Source organism: Osmerus mordax, chromosome 13, assembly GCF_038355195.1.
Source record: "Osmerus mordax isolate fOsmMor3 chromosome 13, fOsmMor3.pri, whole genome shotgun sequence".
Taxonomy (NCBI): Eukaryota; Metazoa; Chordata; class Actinopteri; order Osmeriformes; family Osmeridae; genus Osmerus; species Osmerus mordax.
In genome coordinates this window covers 18,125,273-18,147,295 of record NC_090062.1, presented here as the reverse complement: position 1 = coordinate 18,147,295, position 22,023 = coordinate 18,125,273, and the positions used below count along the sequence as shown (strand labels likewise).

Below are 22,023 nucleotides of genomic sequence, written 5' to 3'. Positions count from 1 at the left end.
CAATACACACGGGTACACTCAATACCAGTGTTGTGCACTTTCATACCTCATGAACTAGTTCAAAGTTCAGTTCTTACAAGTAAATATGAATCGTTCACATTCATAGTTCACCATTTAAATTCTGAACTAGTTCATAGTTCAGTTCATTTCATAGTTTTAAGGTGTGTGTTTACTGTGTGTAAAAATACCGCAAAAAATAAGAAGGTGCATCATATCAGATGTTGTCGCTGAGTCTGCGTCTCTGCTTTCACTTGCCATTTTTATGAGACAGAGAGCTGTTGTCTTGGAATACGTTGCTTGTTTGGTCTACGTGTGTGCCATGAATCATGGGTAACGTAGTGCGAAGTCGAGTTAGTTGGTTTAGGTTAGGCTACATAGCAAAAATGTTACGGGCACTGAGCAACGACATGGTGCAAGCATTCAATTTAGAAAGTGTCTCTCCTCAGGAGAAGGAAAACATTCCGTAACGTTTTAGCTAGACCACCGTTTTAGCTAGACCTATATTATAGATAATATAAACGTGTTCACCATTCAAATTCATTATTTGTCATTAAGTTGTGTTCAGTTCATTGTTCTCATAAAAATTTACGTGTTCAATGAACGCATTCATGCACAACACTGCTCAATACACACAGGTACACTCAATACACACAGCTACACAGTTATTTACTAAATAAATACACACTCATAACAGGATAATAAATGTACACATCAAATACACATGGCCAAAACATCCACATTCTTCTCATCACATGTAAATCATACCAAACATTATACAGCCCTTTTGTCAGCTCCCGTCATCATTGTTTTAAAGCGCCATGCCAGGGGCAACCAACAGAGGGCAGCACTGCAGAAGACCACTTACTACTATAAATTCTAATGTCATTGAACACTGAATACAGCCCAGGTCATCCGCACTGCTAGCCAGAGGAATATACATTTAATTTTGGCATATTATTGATAAGTGTTGTGTGTCAGAATACAACTTTGTTTTAAAGGGGTCATTGACTGCAAAACCGAGTTTACCTTGTCATAGTTGAATAACGACGGTTCGGTGGGTAACATACAGTGAAAACCTCTAGTTTTATTCTAGGGCTATTTCACAGGTTTGCATTAGGGCACATAGAACAGCACCTGGGCCATTTTCAGCCCAACCAATGTTCCATACCCTATTCGGAGACCTTAAGGAACAGTGTGAAATACCCTATAAAATAAGTCAAAGACTCCTTTAACCCTATTTTTGTTTCCAGTCCCCTAGGAAAATGAGTGGAAGAGTGGGTTGAAGACAAAACCAAATAGACAAGATTTTTTTTTTCAAGATTTAGCAACGGAGATTCGGAGCTTAAACAACACTAATACTAGAGAACTGTACTGTAGTATCCAGTATGGTCCTACTGTACTGTATTACTGTAATATCCAGTATGGTCCTACTGTACTATACAGTACTGTTGAACAGTACTATCCAGTGTGGTCCTACTGTACTGTTATTTCCAGTACCGTTCCTCCTGTACTGTCCCATCCAGTACTGTCCTACTTTACAATCCAGTATGATCCTACTGTACCAACCCGTGTGTTGTTCCTCTCAGCCTTTAGTTCAGCGATCTCCTCCTCTCTCTCCAGAAGCTGCTCACGACACACGTTCACCTCCTTGGTCAACGCTGCAAACTCCTGCATAACACAGACAGCATCAACAAGGGGGCAAGGTTTCTAATGGCTCCCTATTAGACCAAGCTGAATTGTGTTTGTGCAGTAGATTCCATTCTATCCAGGCCGGAGCATGTTAATGGTGTTTCTGATTTGAGGCAGGAGCACGTTAATGGTGTTTCTGACCTGAGGCAAGGCGGTGTTGAGCTGCCTCTGCAGAGAGTCTCTCTCGTGGCTGACCTCGTGCAGCCGGCCCTGTGCCAGCCCCAGGTTCTCCTGCGTCTCCCGCAGCGTGTCCAGGAGCCGGTCGCGCTCCTCCAGCATGGACACCATCAGAGACTCAAAGTGTCCCTCTGAGTCTGACTGCAGCGGGGAGGCAGAGCCTAGCTCCCCTCCTGCGCCCCCTGGAGGCCCCTCTGCCTCACTGATGGTAGGCATCACCTCACACATCATCTGCAAGGGGCCAAGGAGGGACGAAACAAACATTGCTAAAAAGGGGTATAGGAGCAGGGAGATACATGGCTTTCCCTTCCTCAAGCCATTAGAAGAAGACCATACTTATAATTGCTAATACACTTCTCCAACAGACAGCTGTGCTGCAAATTATGACCTCTGAACACAAAATATCTATCTTAACTCACTGCTTGATTCTAGATTATATCCTAAACTCCCTATAACGCTAGGTGTTCTGGCCACCTAGAGAAAGCCTAGCGCCCCCCCGTGCAGGTTATCCTTGTAGTTGAAGTAGAAGGGATCTTAAGATACCTAGCAAGCCAAATATAAAAATGGGAATAAAAAGAATAGCTATGAAATAAAAAAATAAACGTTAATTTAAAGACCATTATTGAAGTTGTGAAGCCTCACATTTCTAACTGACTAGTTTTACTTTATGGATCCCAGGTTAGATGAGCCGCAGCGTTCCTGAAACACTAGATTGTTTACATGCAAGAGAACATAACATGTATAATCACATGATAATCCAGGGGATTAGTTCTTCATGGTGCAAGCTAGTCTGGCTCAGGTTTTCTAGATTTCCCTTCCCAACACCCTAACCCTCTTTATCACTCACCCCCACCCTCCACCCTGGACACCCTCCACCCTGGACACCCTCCACACACTCCACCCTGGACACCCTCCACCCTGGACACCCTGGACACCCTCCACCCTGGACACCCTCCACCCTGGACACCCTCCACCCTGGACACCCTCCACCCTGGACACCCTCCACCCTGGACACCCTCCACCCTGGACACCCTGCACACACTCCACCCTGGACAATCTCCACCCTGGACACCCTCCACCCTGGACACCCTCCACCCTGGACACCCTCCACCCTGGACACCCTCCACCCTGGACACACTCCCTTAGTACCCCTCCAGCTTAAGGCATCAGGTCCATCACCTCATGGCAGAAGAACGGTTTCTTCTCATCCGCAGCCACATCAGCAAAGCCCAAACCACACTGACTTATCGTCTTATAACACATCTTCTACTGTTAATTTGTAACTTAATTCAATGTATTTTCACCGCCGGTTTTTGTCAATGCACTATATCTTTATTGTTATGCATCATATCACCAAAGCTAATTCCTTGAATCTGAAAAAATACTTGGCAATAAACCTGTTTCTAATTTTGAAATCATCAACAAAGTGTGAAGTCATCAACAAAGTGTGATGGCCACCAAACCATGATTGTAACTTGTAACTTTTAGACTTTCATGGCCAGATGCGTGGAGAGGGCAACACGTCCATGCAAATTCTGTCATATATGGCTGGGTGTAAGGTAACGGCATGTTCCTTTGTGACTAGCCGAAAACTTCATACAACATTTAAAAAGATCATGCTTTTTGTAACGCCAACAGAAAAATAATCCTGTCATTTGTAAAGAAGTAGACAGAGTCGGCTTTTGACACCAGCTTGTCAAAAGGCTCCTGTCCGGCATGTCGGTACATTCTTAAACTGCAACGTGAACGTACAGTAGTTTAGCAAGCTAGGTAACTAGTTAACTAATGCGTCATAATGTTACTATAGTTTAAATAAATACAGCATTCATGGACATCAAATCACTCTATTTGGATATAGCCTACCCTTATTTTATACATATTCTATCAATTTAAGTTTTTGAAGTAAAAACATGAATTACATTAAAGCCAAACGGCATTTGATGCCGTCGAGTAGGTCTCAGCGATGGAACGTGACTTGAAAAAACGCAATAATTAGCGATTTGTCAAAGAAGTTCTGGAGGTCAATAGTCTCCAGACTTCCGATTAGAAATCCAAAGTTCTGTGTCTAACCTAGCACCAGCCTCAGATGTTTCCAAGAAATTAATGTGATAAATTACTCTTTACGTGACTGTAATTAATACTATAAATCATACAACTTGAAAAAATATAAGCATTGTTACAACTTCCGTTGATTTACATTAATAGTTATATAGTCATCTTACCTTTGATAAGTATCTTAGGTTAGCTAGCTAGCTAACTGAGGTCCTTTATGATGTCCACTTTTCTTTTGCTGCAAAATAATTTTCTACCTCGCGAAGATCTGCCTTGGCTTCCAAAGTAACGTGAAAATGTTAATAGAAAAATATAAAATACAAACTACCAAAGGTCCAAACAACTGTCGAAAAAGAAAATAATTCCAAAGGCCGCAAAACCAGACTCATACCGACTATGCTACACTTCAGCTGGATAGTCGTAAACCGAGTTGGCTACCAATTGTACCCTAAGACACCAATATGGAAAACAGTGTCAAGTCTTGACGAATATATTTCGTTTACTAGCTGTACCCCGAAAGTTTTAACAATGTAGCTAATGATCTTACTGGTAGCAACACTGTCTACTGTAGTTTGTTTATAACGACTTCAAAGTATTTGCTAGCTACTGTAGCTAGCAACAGTCTCAATAAACTATAAATTTATGCTAAATAGCTCAAAAGTACGTTAGTTACGAACCAAAGTGGTAGACTAACAGTTGTAACCTCACCGGCTACCTAGCAAAAAGCAGTTCTTACTCCAGATTCCATGACAGCAAAAGTCAGATCAGATTTCCAAAAACATTTTCTAATGTCTAATCCAGCTAGCTAGCTAGCAAGATAAGTTGCTTTAGCCTCCCGTCGGCGAGCCGCGTCACCACATCACCACTACTCAACACAGCCTGTTTGGCTGTAGCACAGATCTACTTTTTTTCTAACTTCAAATTTATTAAAAAATGTAATTACACATTTTTATAAACAGCTAGACTTTCTGTTCCTCAAACGTTGCACAAAACTTTGCGTGAAAAAAAATATATTTCTATCAAATATTTCGTAGTTCGTCTTTGTCGGCAGCAAGATGAAGCCAGCCTCATTAAGGAATTCCTTTTCCGGTGTTGTATCACCCGATGCATGACTCTCTGGATTGGCACCCCCTCGCGGGAGCGCGCGCGAATCAAAGAGTGAAGGATTTCGTCTTGAAATCCTTCTTTTTTTTTTTGTGTAGCATGTTCAAAGTATTTCACATGGTTCTTCATACTAATGTATAGGTTCAAAGGCATTAGTTTTAATGTACATTTAATAGCATCCATTTAATATCAATACATGTGTATGTATAGGGTGGACAGGTCTGAAATCAGAATAGTTCATGGTAGGTGTGGGATTATGTTTGATTTTTTATTTTATTTCATTGACTTAAACAATAAGAGTATTATTTCCCATCTTAATAAAGGATTTGATGGTGAGAACATTTTCTTTTGATGTTGATACATAGTTGACACCTGGGAGTCAGGTGGCTGAGCGGTTAGGGAGTCGGGCTAGTAATCAGAAGGTTGTTGGTTCGATTCCCGGTTGTGACAAATGATGTTGTGTCCTTGGGCAAGGCACTTAACCCTACTTGCCTCGGGGGAATGTCCCTGTACTTACTGTAAGTCGCTCTGGAGAAGAGCGTCTGCTAAATGTAAATGATACATCGTTTTTAGTACTTGTCTTTTGTAGGCTATAGGCATGTTAACCTTTGGTCCCTTTTCAGGACATCTGATAGCCTATTCTGGATCAGAAGGCTGTTGTTTTCGACCTGTCTGAGTAACCCACCCTAAGCGCAGGCTAACTGCATTAAAATCTAATGCCTTTGAACCTATACATTAGTATGAAGAGCCATGTGAAATACTTTGAACCTGCTACACAAAATAAATTTCCTTTGGTTGTCATACTGGGGTATATTTCCTCAGAATGAGATGTCGTGGAGCAAGAATGTTGGTTCACGTTTGTTACTTTGAATGACGAATTTTAAGGATTTTGTGTTGAAAATAGCATCTGATATTTACACAGATAACCGACATTCTTCTCTTGAATTCTATAACAAAGAAAGTATAATGTGAGACTTCTGTCTCCCTTTCGTTTGGTTGCGATATCAAGACGAAATCCTTCACTCTTTGATTCGCGCGCGCTCCCGCGAGGGGGTGCCAATCCAGAGAGTCATGCATCGGGTGATACAACACCGGTTGATTACGTCAAATGCTTTTCTAAATAAAAGTTACAAGACAAAATTTACTTTTTGCTATTCTAACGCGAATAGTACATTTTCATGCCCAAAATTATAGAAAAAGATTCGGTTAAATTATTAAGACGATGGGTTCAAATGAAAAGACTAGCTCTTAAATTAATCTCACAAGCGCCTGACTTAAAGCCTTCAGGCCCAGAGAGACACTTTCAGAATTAGTCCATATCAATTGACGCTATAATAAAAACGCCTCCCATGCCCATGCAGGCGAAATAGGAACCAGTTTTAAGTTATTTTGCTGCTCACCACCCCGACGCCCTTGTGAATGTCCGCCGGAGCCTGTGGCTCTTTCAGGGGCAGCACTTGGTCCTGAATTGATGAGGTAAAAACCACAGTTCGGGGGGGTCGATACATTTAGGGGTCGATACATTTAGCTATATATCGTTCTTACCTGTAATCGTAAATATTACAATATATTTACCATATTCATTCAGTAACAGTTTGGCAATACACAGAAATGTTGACTTTATGGCAGGGAATATCACACACAGTATTACAGTGACTGATCTAGTCAAAATTCACTCAATAAACACAGCGCGAGTGACCAGCAGTGTGCTGGTTCAATCACCTCAGTGTATCTACGTAGCGGTACGTTCTGCGTCGTGAGAAAGTTCAAGAAAGGCAAGTTAGCTATCTAACACCCCCAAAAAATCTGTCACGAATGTATTTGTGATGGCAATTAGCTGTAGAATATTCACAAGAATGTTAATGATAGAAACATGGTTAACCACCCACCAACTTAAAAGATAGCTATCGCTAGCTCTGTATCAAGTAAGATAGCTTAATTTATCTGTCTCATTGCTTGTCAGAATCTGGAGATATCCAACTACCGTATTTTGTGATGAACAGTCAAATATGTTCCTCTGGTAGTTTTGTAAAGATCCACTTTTTTATTTCAGAAAGAAATTACTACAATAGTGTTTGTAGTTTTAGTTTGTCTGTGCCATTGCCGTTTACTTGGTTGGGGCGGCGGCAGGGGGGCACTGAGTTGACCCCCCCGATTGTCATTGTATAGCTAACTGACTGGATGAATACAAATACCAAACTACGTACGGTATTTGGCTTACGAGTCTGTACATACAAGCATCTATTGCTCGGTCAAGCAATTGCTGTGGATTAAGTGATCTGAAACTGACCTTGGGCCGGACACACTTGCACTCCTCTGGCCAGTTACACTTGATTTACGCAGCCACATCACTCCGTAGTAACCAACTTTGGTAACTGGTTACTGGTAGTAACCAGTTACCAACTTTGGCCTGGTCTTGAACTTGATCTTTTCTTAAAACATGCAGCATCAGGGAAGCGTGTTACATTTAGTCATTTAGCAGACACTCTTATCCAGAGCGACTTACAGTAAGTACAGGGACATTCCCCCGTGGCAAGTAGGGTGAAGTGCCTTGCCCAAGGACACAACGTCAGTTGGCATGACCAGGAATCAAACTGGCAACCTTTGGATTACTAGCCCGATTCCCTCACCGCTTAGCCACCTGACTCCACAAACTCGGTGTTAAAACCGAGCTTCAATCAAGCCTGGCCCCAACCGACTTCATAACTGCGCATTGGTGAAGAATTTCAATTTAAATAAGTTTTGGATTTGTAAATTAATTCCGTACAAATTCAATTAAAAAATGAATCATGAAACACGCTATTACAGATAAATATGCCTCTTTATAACATTTGATCCACGACAATTCACATCAACTAAAACATTTCAAGATTCAAATGTTAAAACTAATTTAAAAAATGACGACCATAATTAGGTTGGTAAAATCAAACCACACGGCAAACAACAGAATGAGGAAAAACACTTCATGGTTTTGAATCAGGAGAGCAAAACTAAAGCAGAAGGTGACTCGTGCCCAGACAGATCACCAGTCTTTCCCAGACAGTCCCAACATGGCTTTGTTGCTATGTCGAAATATTCATTCGATCACAGGCCGCTGGGCAATAACTTGTTTATATAAAAACATGGATGTGAACATCAAGAAAGAAAAAACCTTTGTGGTACTGTTGTTGTCGTTTTCACCTGTAGAACTGACATTTGTTTTGAGATTTCTGTTTAAATACATGAGCACATGCTTGAACATCAGCTCAACACCCCTGGTCAGGGTTAGGGTCAGATCATAGACTAGTATGCTCCTTCCTTCCACAGTAAATTCCCTGTTTGTGTGAACTTACATGGCAAATAAAGCTAATTCTGAGACTGATACTTTATAGAAATCTACTGTACATAAATGTCTCATGGACCCAGCCTGTGTAGAGGGTAGCATTTGATTGACTTGATTAAACTAAGACATACAGACCATTATTAAACTGGTTTCATGTGATCCTGTTGAGTATTTGCTGATTCCACAAGTAAAAATGGTAAGTGTATTTTGACCATTTATTCTTCACAAAACTAGTTCCAACAAGTTTTTTTTGTGCCAATTTAGTGAATTTATGACAACATTAGTTAAATATCAGATCAATGGATGCGATTCAGCTAGGTAACCTAAACCCTACCTGAACTATGACTACAATTAGTGGGTCCTATATATAGTGTGGGTATAACAAGACTGATGCGTTCTGCAGTATGGCATCAGTCTTTTCTGTGTGACACACACACACACACACGACTGATGCCATACTGCAGAACGCATCAGTCTTGTTGTCTCGGCATCCCCCCTGCACTCTGTCCCTCAAACACTAGCAGTGTTCTCACCAATATATATATACTCTCGAGATCTTCAAGAATGATCTTCAACATCTTTGGCCATGTTAGAAGCAACTAAATTTGTTGCCGTTTGCTTTTGACAGGAAGCCAATAAGGTGATGGACAAAGTTGCATATTTGGCAACATGCTGCATCTGCATCCTGGGACGCCCAGCAGCCTGCTAGTCAGGACACCAAGACACATTCTTATTGTAAACTGAATAAGCAGTTACACACAATTTAAAATGATTGTATTTAGTTTACTATTTAACATTTTTTATATCCTGGAGGTTACCTCAATTGAAATTGGATCCCAAAAAACTGGTAATATCAGCAAATACTGAACGCAAATTAAATGGGAGAAAATGTTAAGTATGTTATTGTTGTTATAAAATCCCCCCCCCCCCCCCCCCCCGATTTATAATTGCTAATGAGTGACATTTCAGTGTTTCCAAAATAAAACGTCTTCAATTTAGAGACATCCATAAAATTGTATCATGTGTCAGTTTGATTTTATCACTTGAATCTAATTCTGAATCTGTGAAATTGTTGACCAAAAACAGGATAAAATACAGTTTAAAACCGGAATCCTGGTGCTGTACTTCAGAAAGAAAAAAACGGTCTGATTGTTGCTCTCTACAGGTGAAGGAACACAGGGAGACCTCTCCTCTCACACACGGCAGACTGCAGAACACTTAGCAGTAGTCATTTCTCCTAAACAACACGGTGGCTGATCCTCCAGGGCTGATCAGTAGGAGCCATAGCGATCCTAATTAGCACAAAACAGGAAGGACTTGTGAGTGCCAGATCCACTCTCTGTCAATATGATCATTTATGTTGGCGAATAGGTTAACATTTGATCCATTTTTGTGTATATTGTCAAGTTCCTTCACCTGGATGGTGTTCATGACTCCGTTAGCGAGGACCGCCATCTTGCCAGCCACTGTCTTCACGCCCTGTTTGAACTGGGCGATGTCAGGGCTGGTGGGTAACACACTGTCAAACCCAGACACGCCTGCAGGACATCAAACCCCAGAGAAGAGGAGGTTTAACAAGCCCTAAACACATGCACAGGTACAAACACATAACAAGCCCTTGCTAAACACATGCACAGGTACAAACACATAACAAGCCCTTGCTAAACACATGCACAGGTACAAACACATAACAAGCCCTTGCTAAACACATGCACAGGTACAAACACATAACAAGCCCTTGCTAAACACATGCACAGGTACAAACACATAACAAGCCCTTGCTAAACACATGCACAGGTACAAACACATAACAAGCCCTTGCTAAACACATGCACAGGTACAAACACATAACAAGCCCTTGCTAAACACATGCACAGGTACAAACACATAACAAGCCCTTGCTAAACACATGCACAGGTACAAACACATAACAAGCCCTTGCTAAACACATGCACAGGTACAAACACATAACAAGCCCTTGCTAAACACATGCACAGGTACAAACACATAACAAGCCCTTGCTAAACACATGCACAGGTACAAACACATTTTATATTTAGCAGACACTTATCCAAAGCAACATACAAAATTGTGCAGTTGGTACAGCAGAAAATTAAGGGTCAGAAGTGTTGTAACAGTATTTCACAGGTCAGTATCAACAAAACATCTGTATTTAACAGGAACAGTTGAAAATAGCATCAATAAGTAACTTTTACCTGAGTTGGGTTAGGGTTTACCTGGTGTGGGTTAGGGTTACCTGTAGATTAGGGTTGTTTGGAGAGTGTTTTACCTGTGCGATCAGTGCTCTCTCCAAACAGGTCAGCAGAGCTGATGGATGTGCTGCCTGACATGCCTTCCAAGCGTGTCTTTGCATCATACTGCAACAAAAACACATTTACATCAATGTCCTCCTACACTTAAGACTGCTAATAAGACTGCTGTGGACAGGAAATAGAGGAAGTCCAGTACCCGATGATATGGTTTCATTCATTGCTGCAAGTCTGTGTTCTTCCACTCATCTCTACCCCATGCAAACTCTTCACCTTCATCACACTTCCTCCACCTGAACCATCGTCTTTGTGTAACACATTCATTACTGTCCCTATGGAACAATAATCTACATTTTTTAATGCAATCCAGAAGAATGACCCTAGAATGTTGCCATGTTTTAGATCACATGCTGATGCCATGTTTAAGATCACATGCTGATTCGATTGTTGGACCTCAAATCTCGGATCTTTGGTTAGCATGAAAAGAAATGTTAAACTACAGAGGGTACAATTTCTGGGGAAATTCTGAGGTGTGCTTTCGTCGGTTGATGATGGGTGAGTTTTGTTGAAAATTTAAATCTGAAATTTTACAACTGATATTTCTGTATATTTTAAATAGCCTAGGTATGCATACATTTTTATTTATGAAGATGGCATAGATTAAAAAGCATAGGCTACATTTGTTGCTGCTCATTTACACTTCAGAATACTAATATTGAAGTGTAGAATGACACAGGGTTCTCTTGTCATTTCCCTTGGTGCAAGAGGGAATGGTGACAGGCTATGTTGTAGCCTCACATAGTTGAAAAAGTGGCATCAAAATAAAATAATAGGGCAAACTTGTGTAAAAATGGTCCTAACCTATGTCTAACAAAGTTGCCACTGGCAGTATCTTGGCAGAATTGCGATTCAAACAATGCCCTCTGTAAACTGAAAAAATGCCCCCAAAAACGTAAATATGCTTGAAATGTATTTCTGTAAAACCGGCTAAAATAAGTTTACCGGAAGTGATAATTCTGTGTCAGTAACAACGTCCCTGTCTGAAGACAAGGGGGTCAGTTTTAAAGCGAAGCTAGTGCTACTAGACTACTGATATGTGGGAATCGCAGGAGCCAACCAGTCGAAAGGCAGTAAAAAATACAGGGTGTTGATATCACAGGCTGGAAACATAGCTAGCTACATGTTATCAAGCACTGATGTAGCGCAGGGGAAGAGTCGCTGTCAAACTAAGATGTTTGAGTGCAACCGAGGCACAAGTACATCTTATTGAACATAATTTATTTTCATCACCAATTATCATAGTAAAACAGCTTTCTCAAGCAGTTTGTGATGCATTTTGGAAACAGGAGATCTAATGCGCCACCTGGCTTGAGAAACCCGTTCTCAAAGACTTACTTCTGGTCATTATTTGGGTAGCACACATATTCTGAATGCCTTCGGCAGAATTCAAATGAGCCATTTTAATCTAGATTAACGCCAAGATTACAGTGAGATTAAAAAAATTAATCTATACCCACCACTAATATATATATACACAAGAGAGAATATAGGTTGAGCCTTGCCATAGGCATGTACACCCAATAAGTAGAATAGCCAGCATTTGTATTACATTTTTTACCTCTGCATTGCTCTCACGTCCAAAGAACATGTCTGAGGAGATGGCCTTGGCGTTGGCGAACTTCTGCCTGGCTTCACTGGACTCTGCTACGGACAAGCTCGCCTCGGCCTTGCGACGGTTGGGCAGTCTGATCACACGAGCAGCAGGTATCACTACTGGGTTCATTCATGTTCTACACACGCAGTCCTAATCTCACACACACAAACTTCCTAATCACACACTGACCTAATCACACACACACACACACACACCTCTCTCCAATGGGCTGGATGCTGGAGATGGTGACCTCCTCTTTGGGCTCCACTTTCTCCAGCGCCCAAGACGAGGTGAAGGAGGCAGTCCCTCCCTCGGCGTCCCACCGGGTCCCAAAACTGTCCCCGGTGGTGAATGGGTTATCCTTGTACCTGCACCCAGAACACACATGGTTATCCTTGTACCTGCACCCAGAACACACATGGTTATCCTTGTACCTGCACCCAGAACACACATGGTTATCCTTGTACCTGCACCCAGAACACACATGGTTATCCTTGTACCTAACCCTAGAGATACACTATATACACCAGCACCAGAAATTCCTTTTACCATTTACAGCACAGTTACATACACAGTTGCATCATTTAAAAAAAATGCAAAAGTCAATGAAAGGCAAGATTATGAACCTACTTGGGGGGTCCACATGTGAAGCCGGGCTCATCGAACATGTCCAGTTTAGAGCGAGGAGAGGACTTAGCCCCGACAGGAGTCTCCTGCTCGATCACTTGCATCTCCGACATCACTGAGTGAGAAACGGCACTGGGAAAGACAATACAACCTTAAAACAACACTGTGCATTCATTATGTAAGCTTAAATGATCTGCTCATTATTCCTCTGACCATAAATTAGAGTCTAGTTTAGACAGATCTGACACAGCTCTTCAGATTAGTGCACGTACCATGTAAGGCTGAGGCCTTACCACTTACAATAGTCACTATTTTCTAACAGTCAAGACAATTGTGACGTTCTAATTAAGAAGCAAATATGTTCTACTGTTACCTTCTGTTGCCAAATCCCATGCCCAGCCTTTCAGCCTGCTCTCTCTTCCTCCCCTCCAGGTTGCTCATCTTCTTATCCTCCATCTTTCTGTCAATTTCCAGTTCCTTGTAGGCCAACCGCATTGATGCTACACTGCAACATCATCATTTGAAATGAATACAACCCCACATCAATATTATTCAACACCAGCGATGTGAAAACTTTGAGGACGGCGCAGTTTCCTCACATGGACTCCTCAGCCTGCTTCTTGGCCTCCTCCGCCCGCTCCTCCTTCATCTTCTCAGCCTCCAGCGCCTGCTGCTCCACCTGGGAGAAGCTGGAACTGCTCACCTTCTGGGCCCCCAGGCCCTTCCTGGCCCCCAGCTGTAGGACAGCAGAGAGTCACAACCGCACCCAGCACCCCTAACCTTAACCCCCAGGCCTTCCAGCCGCACCCAGCACCCCTAACCTTAACCCCCAGGCCTTCCAGCCGCACCCAGCACCCCTAACCTTAACCCCCAGGCCTTCCAGCCGCACCCAGCACCCCTAACCTTAACCCCCAGGCCTTCCAGCCGCACCCAGCACCCCTAACCTTAACCCCCAGGCCTTCCAGCCGCACCCAGCACCCCTAACCTTAACCCCCAGGCCTTCCAGCCGCACCCAGCACCCCTAACCTTAACCCCCAGGCCTTCCAGCCGCACCCAGCACCCCTAACCTTAACCCCCAGGCCTTCCAGCCGCACCCAGCACCCCTAACCCTAACCCCCAGGCCTTCCAGCCGCACCCAGCACCCCTAACCTTAACCCCCAGGCCTTCCAGCCGCACCCAGCACCCCTAACCTTAACCCCCAGGCCTTCCAGCCGCACCCAGCACCCCTAACCTTAACCCCCAGGCCTTCCAGGCTCCCATTAAGTTAGTTTTGGCCCCAATAGGGCTTGGAACAAGAAATCGGTCATCAGGCTGTTTATGACTGAACCCTAATGAACCCTAGCCTGCACCTAGAGGATCTGCCCTCAGATACCCACCCCTTTCTTAGCCGTGGTCGGTTTCTTCTTCCCAATAATGGAGGGCTTCACATCTGAAACACAAACTTACTATGAAACATCATAATAGGCATCATTAAGGATCTCACATCAATTTTGATAAAGGCTGGTGAAAAAGCCAAAAACATAATTATCTCTCCTAAAATACTGAGTTGAGGGGTAATACAACAGAAAGGATAGACGAGCATAATCAGGACTGTTTCTCCATGGCAACCATAGAGGCTGTGCCAACCAACTAGGAATAGGGACTTCTGGGAAAGGAACAATCACATTGGTTTGATTAAACGACCCAAAGACACAGTATCAGTAGCTCCAGTGGGAAAGGTGAGTGTGGGAGAAAGACCTCTATTCAACAAAAAGGCATAGTTACTGTGACTGCTATACATTTGCTAAACTCAATAATAAAGATGTTCTCTATTTTAGACAGCAAAAACAATGCAACAGTAACAAAATGCAATAAAAAGTATAAGATGAGTCAGGTGGCTGAGCGGTTAGGGAATCGGGCTAGTAATCGGAAGGTTGCCAGTTCGATTCCCGGCCGTGCAAAATGACGTTGTGTCCTTGGGCAAGGCACTTCACCCTACTTGCCTCGGGGGAATGTCCCTGCACTTACTGTAAGTCGCTCTGGATAAGAGCGTCTGCTAAATGACTAAATGTAAATGTAAAATGTAAATAAGATGTAAATGTATGATCTGCAGGACTCACCGCCGGCTTGCTTGGGTGACAAACTCAGCCCCTCAATGTTAGGACCCTCCGATTCTGAACACAATTATTCAGGTGAGTGCAAAACCACATGTACGTTACTGGAATGAAGTCCTTATAGTTATCATTCAATACAGAATCTACTTTGTGTGCAAGTTTTGTTAACCCTTACGGCAAGAAACAAAAGTAAATGGTTATACGTCCACTGCGGGATTCAGTTGAGGTCATATCTTTGAAGTTTGAAGACTAAGCATCTTGTCAGCCACTATAGTCGACAGGTCATGAGGAGATTTTCCCCCACATACTGTCCCACTACATGTTCCTCCCCTACTGCCTCCAGAATACTGCCCCACATGATGCTTCCCTACTGCCCCACATGATGCTTCCCTACTGCCCCACATGATGCTTCCCTACTGCCCCACATGATGCTTCCCTACTGCCCCCCACATGATGCTTCCCTACTGCCCCCCCACATGCTTCCCTACTGCCCCACATGATGCTTCCCTACTGCCCCACATGATGCTTCCCTACTGCCCCCCACATGATGCTTCCCTACTGCCCCACATGATGCTTCCCTACTGCCCCACATGATGCTTCCCTACTGCCCCACATGATGCTTCCCTACTGCCCCACATGATGCTTCCCTACTGCCCCCACATGATGCTTCCCTACTGCCCCACATGATGCTTCCCTACTGCCCACAGATTGTGCCCCCCGGCTGGGTGTGCGGTGCTCACGTGAGAGGCAGCAGTCGGGGGGCTGGGAGCGCTCCTCCAGCAGCACGTTCTGCTCTCCCAGGGAGGGGGACTCCATATCCCAACTGTTCACCGGCTGAAAGCAAAAGAAGCAATATTTTTTCAGAAGATGAAGCATGGAGGTCCTAATCCTGAACGGTTCAGACACCTCGTTTGGTTAGGGTTAACCCTGGTTGTTAGGGTTAACTAAGACAGCATTTCTAAGTCACTAGCACAGCATACCTGACGGCATACCTGAGTGTGCTCGGCAAAGAAATCTGTCTCTTTCTTCTCAGGAGCCACTGACTGGCCGATCACTCCCGGGGTATCAATCCACAACTGTAGGTGACAAGTGATAGCCATTATTATTGTAAATATCTTGTTTTAAATTAAAACGATAACACTGTAGCTGTTCCCATAATTGTTTAGCTAATATATACCAAAACAGAAGACGAAACAATAAATATTTAAGACAATATTCATGTAAAAAACGATTGAGTGCCTAAGACTTTTGCAACAAAAAAAATATATATACATTTACATACATAAAAGTTATACATGTATGTGTATACTTTGCAGAAATGCATACAATGTTAAACAAACACCAAACCAGCTAAAAGGTTCTTGCTGGACTCCTCTACATACATCTGAACCATATTTAGACAGGGCAGCATTGGCAAGATGTCTGATCTTCTCTCGGTACATCTGGGCAGCACGACTGCTGTACTTGGCATTGGTTTCGTTGATGGAGCAACCATGCTGGTTAAAGAATGCTGCCTTTAGACAACGGAAAAAACATTAATGAAGTTACAAGATTTGAGACTTCTGTTACATTTGATACACAAGCCCATGGCAGGAGGCCATATTCAGATTAAATCAACGACTAAATACAACCACAAACACAAAGTCTACAAAAACATTATTTCACCCTCTTCACCGTAACAACTGACGTGCCGGCACATATCTGTGCCGGGCCAGAAGTAGAGCAATCCCTGTTCTCCTTTATAGCTGCTCCTCCACAAGCATGCGATTGCTTTAACTTACTGCATTAGCATTGCCTCCAAATTGCATACATCTCAGCTGAAACCAGTTCCAGTTGGAGTCCAGTTCAGTTGATCTGACAAACAGAAGCAGTCAGTTCACCCAACAGTTTAAACAGACTAAACAGCACAGATGACCAACACAAGGCCTTCAAAATATCTGGCTACCTTTAGAAACATGAACAAAAAAAACAAATACAAGCAATACTAAATAATACATGGAAAAATATGTTTTATTGTAATTTACAAAAGTACAATTGAAATTATACAATAAATCAATGGACCATGTATGCATCAATGTCACTTAAACCTTTCAAAACTGTTTTTTTGAAAGGTTTTAACTAAGAAGTCAAATGTATGTTGGTTCTCTATGTACCCAATTTCTATCCACTGATTTACATATTTTAAAGTGTTGAAAAATACTGACAAGGTGCAGAGAAACCAAGATCAAAAACATTTTGCAATGTGTGTCACTGTGTTTATTACAGAGCATCCTGGAGTCTAATTCCTAATGCTTAAGCGATCTACCTGATGAAGCTTAAGTGTACGCCAAGAGATCGATGGATGCCAGAGCAGTCAATGCACAAGAACACTCCGTATGGTACACTAGCCCAGCTGGGATTCTTGGCTGCACAGTCAAAGCATGCCTGGGTAAACAGACACACAGGGAAAGAATGTAGACATTAAGATCTGCCACTTCCACAGTGTGAAATTGTAACTATAGGGTCTCTGTTGATGGTCTTTATCTACAAAAAAAAAACAATAAAAGTCCCTCACTTTTATTACCCCATGGTTCAAGACTTTTTAACAGGAAATATATCAGCGTCCTGCGACACCGCGACCAGCTCACTGTGCAGCACCGGATACTATCGACAGAGTTCTGGCCTCGGGTTCCGGGGATATGTAGGCTATCGCAGTTGTGTTAAACAAGGAGTTCGAGCCCCCGGCACCAATACTCGCAGGCGTACCTGAATGCGGCTAGGGCGAAGTAACTCCGTTTGTCATCTATGAGTATGGGTTCCCGGGGATAGCGTACTACATCACATGGACTCCGCATTGGATCAGCAGTGACCCTCGGACGGAGCTGATTCTGCAGTGGCTCTAAAAGGCAACCACGTCGGAAAGCACAACGCACCTATTCCCGATCTTTATAAGAGCCACCATTAACACCACCAGAAGGGATGTGTTACCCAGATTCATCCAAGGCCACCAACAATCTAGACTATGCCTCTAACAGACATAAACAACACGAATTTGTCTTTGGCTAGGCGGTCCGTTCAAGCTATACACAGGACGGGAGATTGTAGCTTCCTAAATCTAGTTATCAGTCAGTGCTAACAAGAATATGGAACATAAGCTACCACCTAATAATCAGGTGGATTGTAAGGAGGCTAGCGTTAGAACAGTAGCGATTTAGCTAGCTACAGTAGTACTGGTATGTAGCCGGACTGTATACGTGGCTGGATTGGTTGACGGTTTTACGAAGAAAAGGCTTGTCGGCGGCGTTAGCCTGGACTACAAGCTACTAGCCAGTGGTAACCAACGCCACTGAAAAGCCTGCGAATAACGCAAGTAGATGTAGCTCTAGCTACAATAATGCTATCTAACCACTTGCACAAAACTGCCATAGCGCTAAAGTAGCTAATAGACCTCAAATCATTAGATTATTCGAACCGAAGCGTCCACTTTGAGCTTGCTAGTTCAGTTAGCTGACTATAGCTGAGTTATAACTCAATAAATGGATGAAAAAACGTGCCACGTTTTGTTAACGTTTAACTAGCAACATAAATCACACCATAATGTAGTTTTACCTTATTTGTTGGTATGGATCTTAATTTCTTAAAAATGGTCATTATTTCATTCTTGTTTGGTTCCGTAGCCATCTTGTCACCTTTCTAATTCTTCTTCTTCAACTTCTTCTTCGTCTTCTTCTTCAGTTTAAGGCTAACGGCAGACTGCTACCAACCTCAAATAGGTACATCATCGCCACCTTTTGTTCAGGATGGCGAGACAGGCGTTGTGCCGAAAACAATCCATCTGCCAGAATGCTAGGTTTTTATTCTAACAAGTTTTGTGATACTGTCCTTTAATGCATTAAGAAAACAATCTGTATTTTGTTTATGCTTCACAACAATAAAAGCGATCACGTCTTGTGTCTGGAGTGAGGATTAATTTATAGGGTTAACCCAGAGCCCTAGAAAAAGAGTTGCAACACGCTTTGATCTCGCCGACACGTGATCACGTGGTTCATGTAGCTCGCTGTAGTTCCAAAAAAAAACACTGCTGTCAACCGGTTTGAATGGTTTTCAATGAAGCTGGCCAACGGAAGTCGCTTTCTCAGGCAAATGAAACAAATGAAACAGGCTCGTTGTTCTTGCTCTGGCTTTAGCTTATGGATATTCGGCAGCGTTGGTACAACGGACCGAATGGCTTAGCTCGCATCTTTCTCCGCCGACATTACGGAACTACAACACAAACTAGCGCAAGACATCAACGTCATCGTTCTCAGCCACTCCCTCTGTTCGCTGATTGGCCGGTATAAAATTAACCGGAGACATCTGACTTAAATACCTCATGGCCAGACCTAGTACAGAAGCAAAATCTAATTTGAGCGGAAGTATGTAGGAGGGCAGAGCCAGGCTAAGAAATGTCTATGATAGCTACCATACTGTACCAACTGTACTGTACCATACCAGAGAATGTCTAATATGGTCCTATGGTCTATAATATAATCCTTAAACAGGCTCTGACCATACTGTACATACCAAACAGTAGCCTAATGAGGACTATATTGTTCCACTTAACGTTTAACCTTCGACTGTTGAAGTAAATGGGACTTGTTAAACGTTTTTTTATTCATCAGCCCACTTACAATTGACCACATTAACAGCACTTATATTTGTATTACTTGATGCAAGTTGAATCTAACCATTATCACCAGCAACTGCTCAATTTAAGACAATTAAGGAGTTTGGTAAATAGAACAGAATAAACAAGGCAACCAACTGGATTCAATAAAACATTTTATTGTACAATATGTCCAGTGTTCTTCCACTCCTTTTGTTTGTAGTGATCCGGTGATCTTCTGGCTATGATTCACGTACAGCTAGCTACAGTAAAAGTGTTGCTTACGTAGACCTACAGTCTAGCTCCAACTGCATTTAGAATCTAACAAGCTTACGATAAACTTTAACTAAAGCTGGCTATAAAAAATACTACTAATAACAATTGATATGTGGTGGTCGAAATATGAAAAAATGCAAGATTTTCGTGAATTTACCAGCTAACTTGCTTCGGACCCCTTAATCTGCAATTCATTGTTGCTAGCTCTACTAACTAGGCTAAGAGCTCTATAGAAGACTTTCTTTGTATGCCAACGAACACCAATAACTAGAACTAATTTGACAGACTATAAGCCAACTGACTTCTGGTTATGATACATGTGCTCTCTAGCTAGCTTCAGTAAAAGTGTTGCTTATGTTAGATACTAGACCTACAGTCGAGCTCTAACTGTGTTTCGAATCAAACAAGCTATAATCTTACGATAAACTTTATCTAAAGCTAGTTATATGAAATACTACTAATAACAATTGATATGTGGTGGTAAAAATCTGAAAAAATTAAGGATTTTCATCAATTTACCAGCTAACTTGCTTCGGAGACACTGAAAATGAATGGGTTGAATGGTGGAAAATGCAATGTTTGGAACTACAGGTCATGTAGTTGTGACCTGTGACACGCTTTACTTCCGCATTCCTCGATAACAATGGGAGTCTATGGAAGTGTCACAACTCTCTTTCTATGGGTCTGGGTTAACCTATAATAAATTATATACAGCTCCTCAGGGGAGGAGCCATTTATATGAAATATAAATATCAGTTAAATTTAATGTGAAACTTTAACTACAACATTGCTTTTTGACATTGAAAATGTCAAAAATTAATATACTGCACGTGTGTTTTCAGCTGGATACGCCCTCTGTATCATCTGCACTGCTGAGAAGGTGATTGGCTGCAATACGCCTACCCTCAGTCCTTGGCCTTGTTGAAGAGGCCAGTAGCAGATGGAAAGAAACTGTTCTTATGGCGTGAGGTTTTGGTCCTGATGGACCGCAGCCTTCTGCCAGAGGGGAGTAGCTGGAACAGGGAGTGACCAGGGTGGGAGGGGTCTGCCACAATCTTCCTCGCACGCCTCAGGGTCCTCGAGGTGTGCAGGTCCTCGAGGGTAGGCAGATTGCAGCCGATCACCTTCTCAGCAATGCGGATGATACGCTGCAGTCTGCTCTCACGCTCAGTGTGAATGTAATGTGTACATTCTAACAACACACCCTCTCTACTCCCAACAACACCCTCTGTACTGGAACAGCTGGCTGACAAAGGTGTCGACCTCTCACTCTCCAACTTCTCCTGCATTCATACCTCATGTGTGAGTGCTGTGTCTGGGGCTCTCCCAGCTCTGCATCACAGTCTGTCTCTGCTACGCATTTGTTACATTACATTAATATGATCCATAATTACACACAACATACAATAAACACACAGTAGAAAAATAGTTCACTTTATGATTCTTTTATGAATGACTAGAACAAGAAAAGTTTGATCACATAACATCTACTTTTGTCTCTTTACACTGGCTCCCTATCCAAGCCAGAGCTGACTTCAAAGTTCTACTACTAACCTACAAATCTCTGCATGGATTGGCACCACTGTACCTCTCCGGTCTCCTTGCACCCTATTGCCCCGCAAGGACACTTAGATCTCAAGATGCCGGCTATCTGGTGGTTCCCAAAATTAAGAAAAAAACAGCTGGAGGTAGGGCGTTCTCATATAGAGCACCTCTTTTCTGAAATAAATTACCTGTCTCAATTAAGGAGGCTGATACTGTTTCGACATTCAAAATTAGGTTAAAAACGTTATTGTTTAGTCAATTCTACGATTGTTAAAGGTAAGTATGTGTGTATTTACTTCTATGTAAATCTGGGGTGTGTGTTTGCCTATGTGTGTATCACATGTAACTTTTAAATTGTAATTATAGCTTATATGTTCACATTGCCCCATCTGGATGTTACATCTAGATGTTACAAATAAGGTAAATCTGTTACTGTATATTGTTACTGTTATAGTTTCCGTTGCTGTATATTGTTACTATTATTGTTTCTGTTACTATTTGGAGGCAACGGGGGACGGGTTGTTTTTCATCCTTATTCTATAAATATAACTTATTTTAGAGTTCTTTCCCCTGGAGCAGATTTCATGTTC

The 22,023-nt window shown here is 42.4% G+C and overlaps 2 protein-coding genes across 12 annotated transcripts in view; both read right to left on the bottom strand.

Annotated features, from left to right (window-relative positions):
* ppfia1 (PTPRF interacting protein alpha 1) overlaps positions 1-4,751 on the bottom strand; it is a 31,757-nt gene extending 27,006 nt beyond the window's left edge. For 7 of the 8 annotated variants that reach the window (XM_067248587.1, XM_067248586.1, XM_067248593.1 and 4 more), the window contains exons 1-2: positions 1,831-2,130; positions 1,567-1,668 (exon numbers count right to left, since the gene is read on the bottom strand). In XM_067248587.1, coding sequence (XP_067104688.1) covers positions 1,567-1,668; positions 1,831-2,130 — 402 coding nt within the window. Of the gene's footprint in view, positions 1-1,566; positions 1,669-1,830; positions 2,131-4,088 lie in introns of those variants that run through there. The other variant, XM_067248590.1, reaches the window with a different exon arrangement.
* Positions 4,752-7,824: 3,073 nt separating this feature from the next.
* Positions 7,825-18,695, bottom strand: arfgap2 (ADP-ribosylation factor GTPase activating protein 2). 4 transcript variants are annotated; one of them, XM_067249309.1, is made up of 16 exons: positions 18,577-18,695; positions 17,294-17,412; positions 16,770-16,842; positions 16,371-16,502; positions 15,969-16,064; positions 15,729-15,822; positions 14,995-15,048; positions 14,272-14,324; positions 13,495-13,631; positions 13,269-13,400; positions 12,899-13,027; positions 12,484-12,636; positions 12,233-12,359; positions 10,635-10,722; positions 9,761-9,882; positions 7,825-9,636 (listed from the first exon to the last, which is right to left on the bottom strand). In XM_067249309.1, exons 1-16 carry the CDS (start codon positions 18,646-18,648, stop codon positions 9,616-9,618), a joined length of 1,602 nt encoding a protein of 533 aa, XP_067105410.1. In that variant the 5' UTR covers positions 18,649-18,695; the 3' UTR covers positions 7,825-9,615. The 4 variants fall into 4 exon arrangements, with proteins under 4 accessions (XP_067105410.1, XP_067105411.1, XP_067105412.1 ...); XM_067249310.1 differs by having other exon boundaries at positions 15,981-16,064; XM_067249311.1 differs by lacking the exon at positions 14,995-15,048.
* Between the last annotated feature and the right edge of the window lie 3,328 nt (positions 18,696-22,023).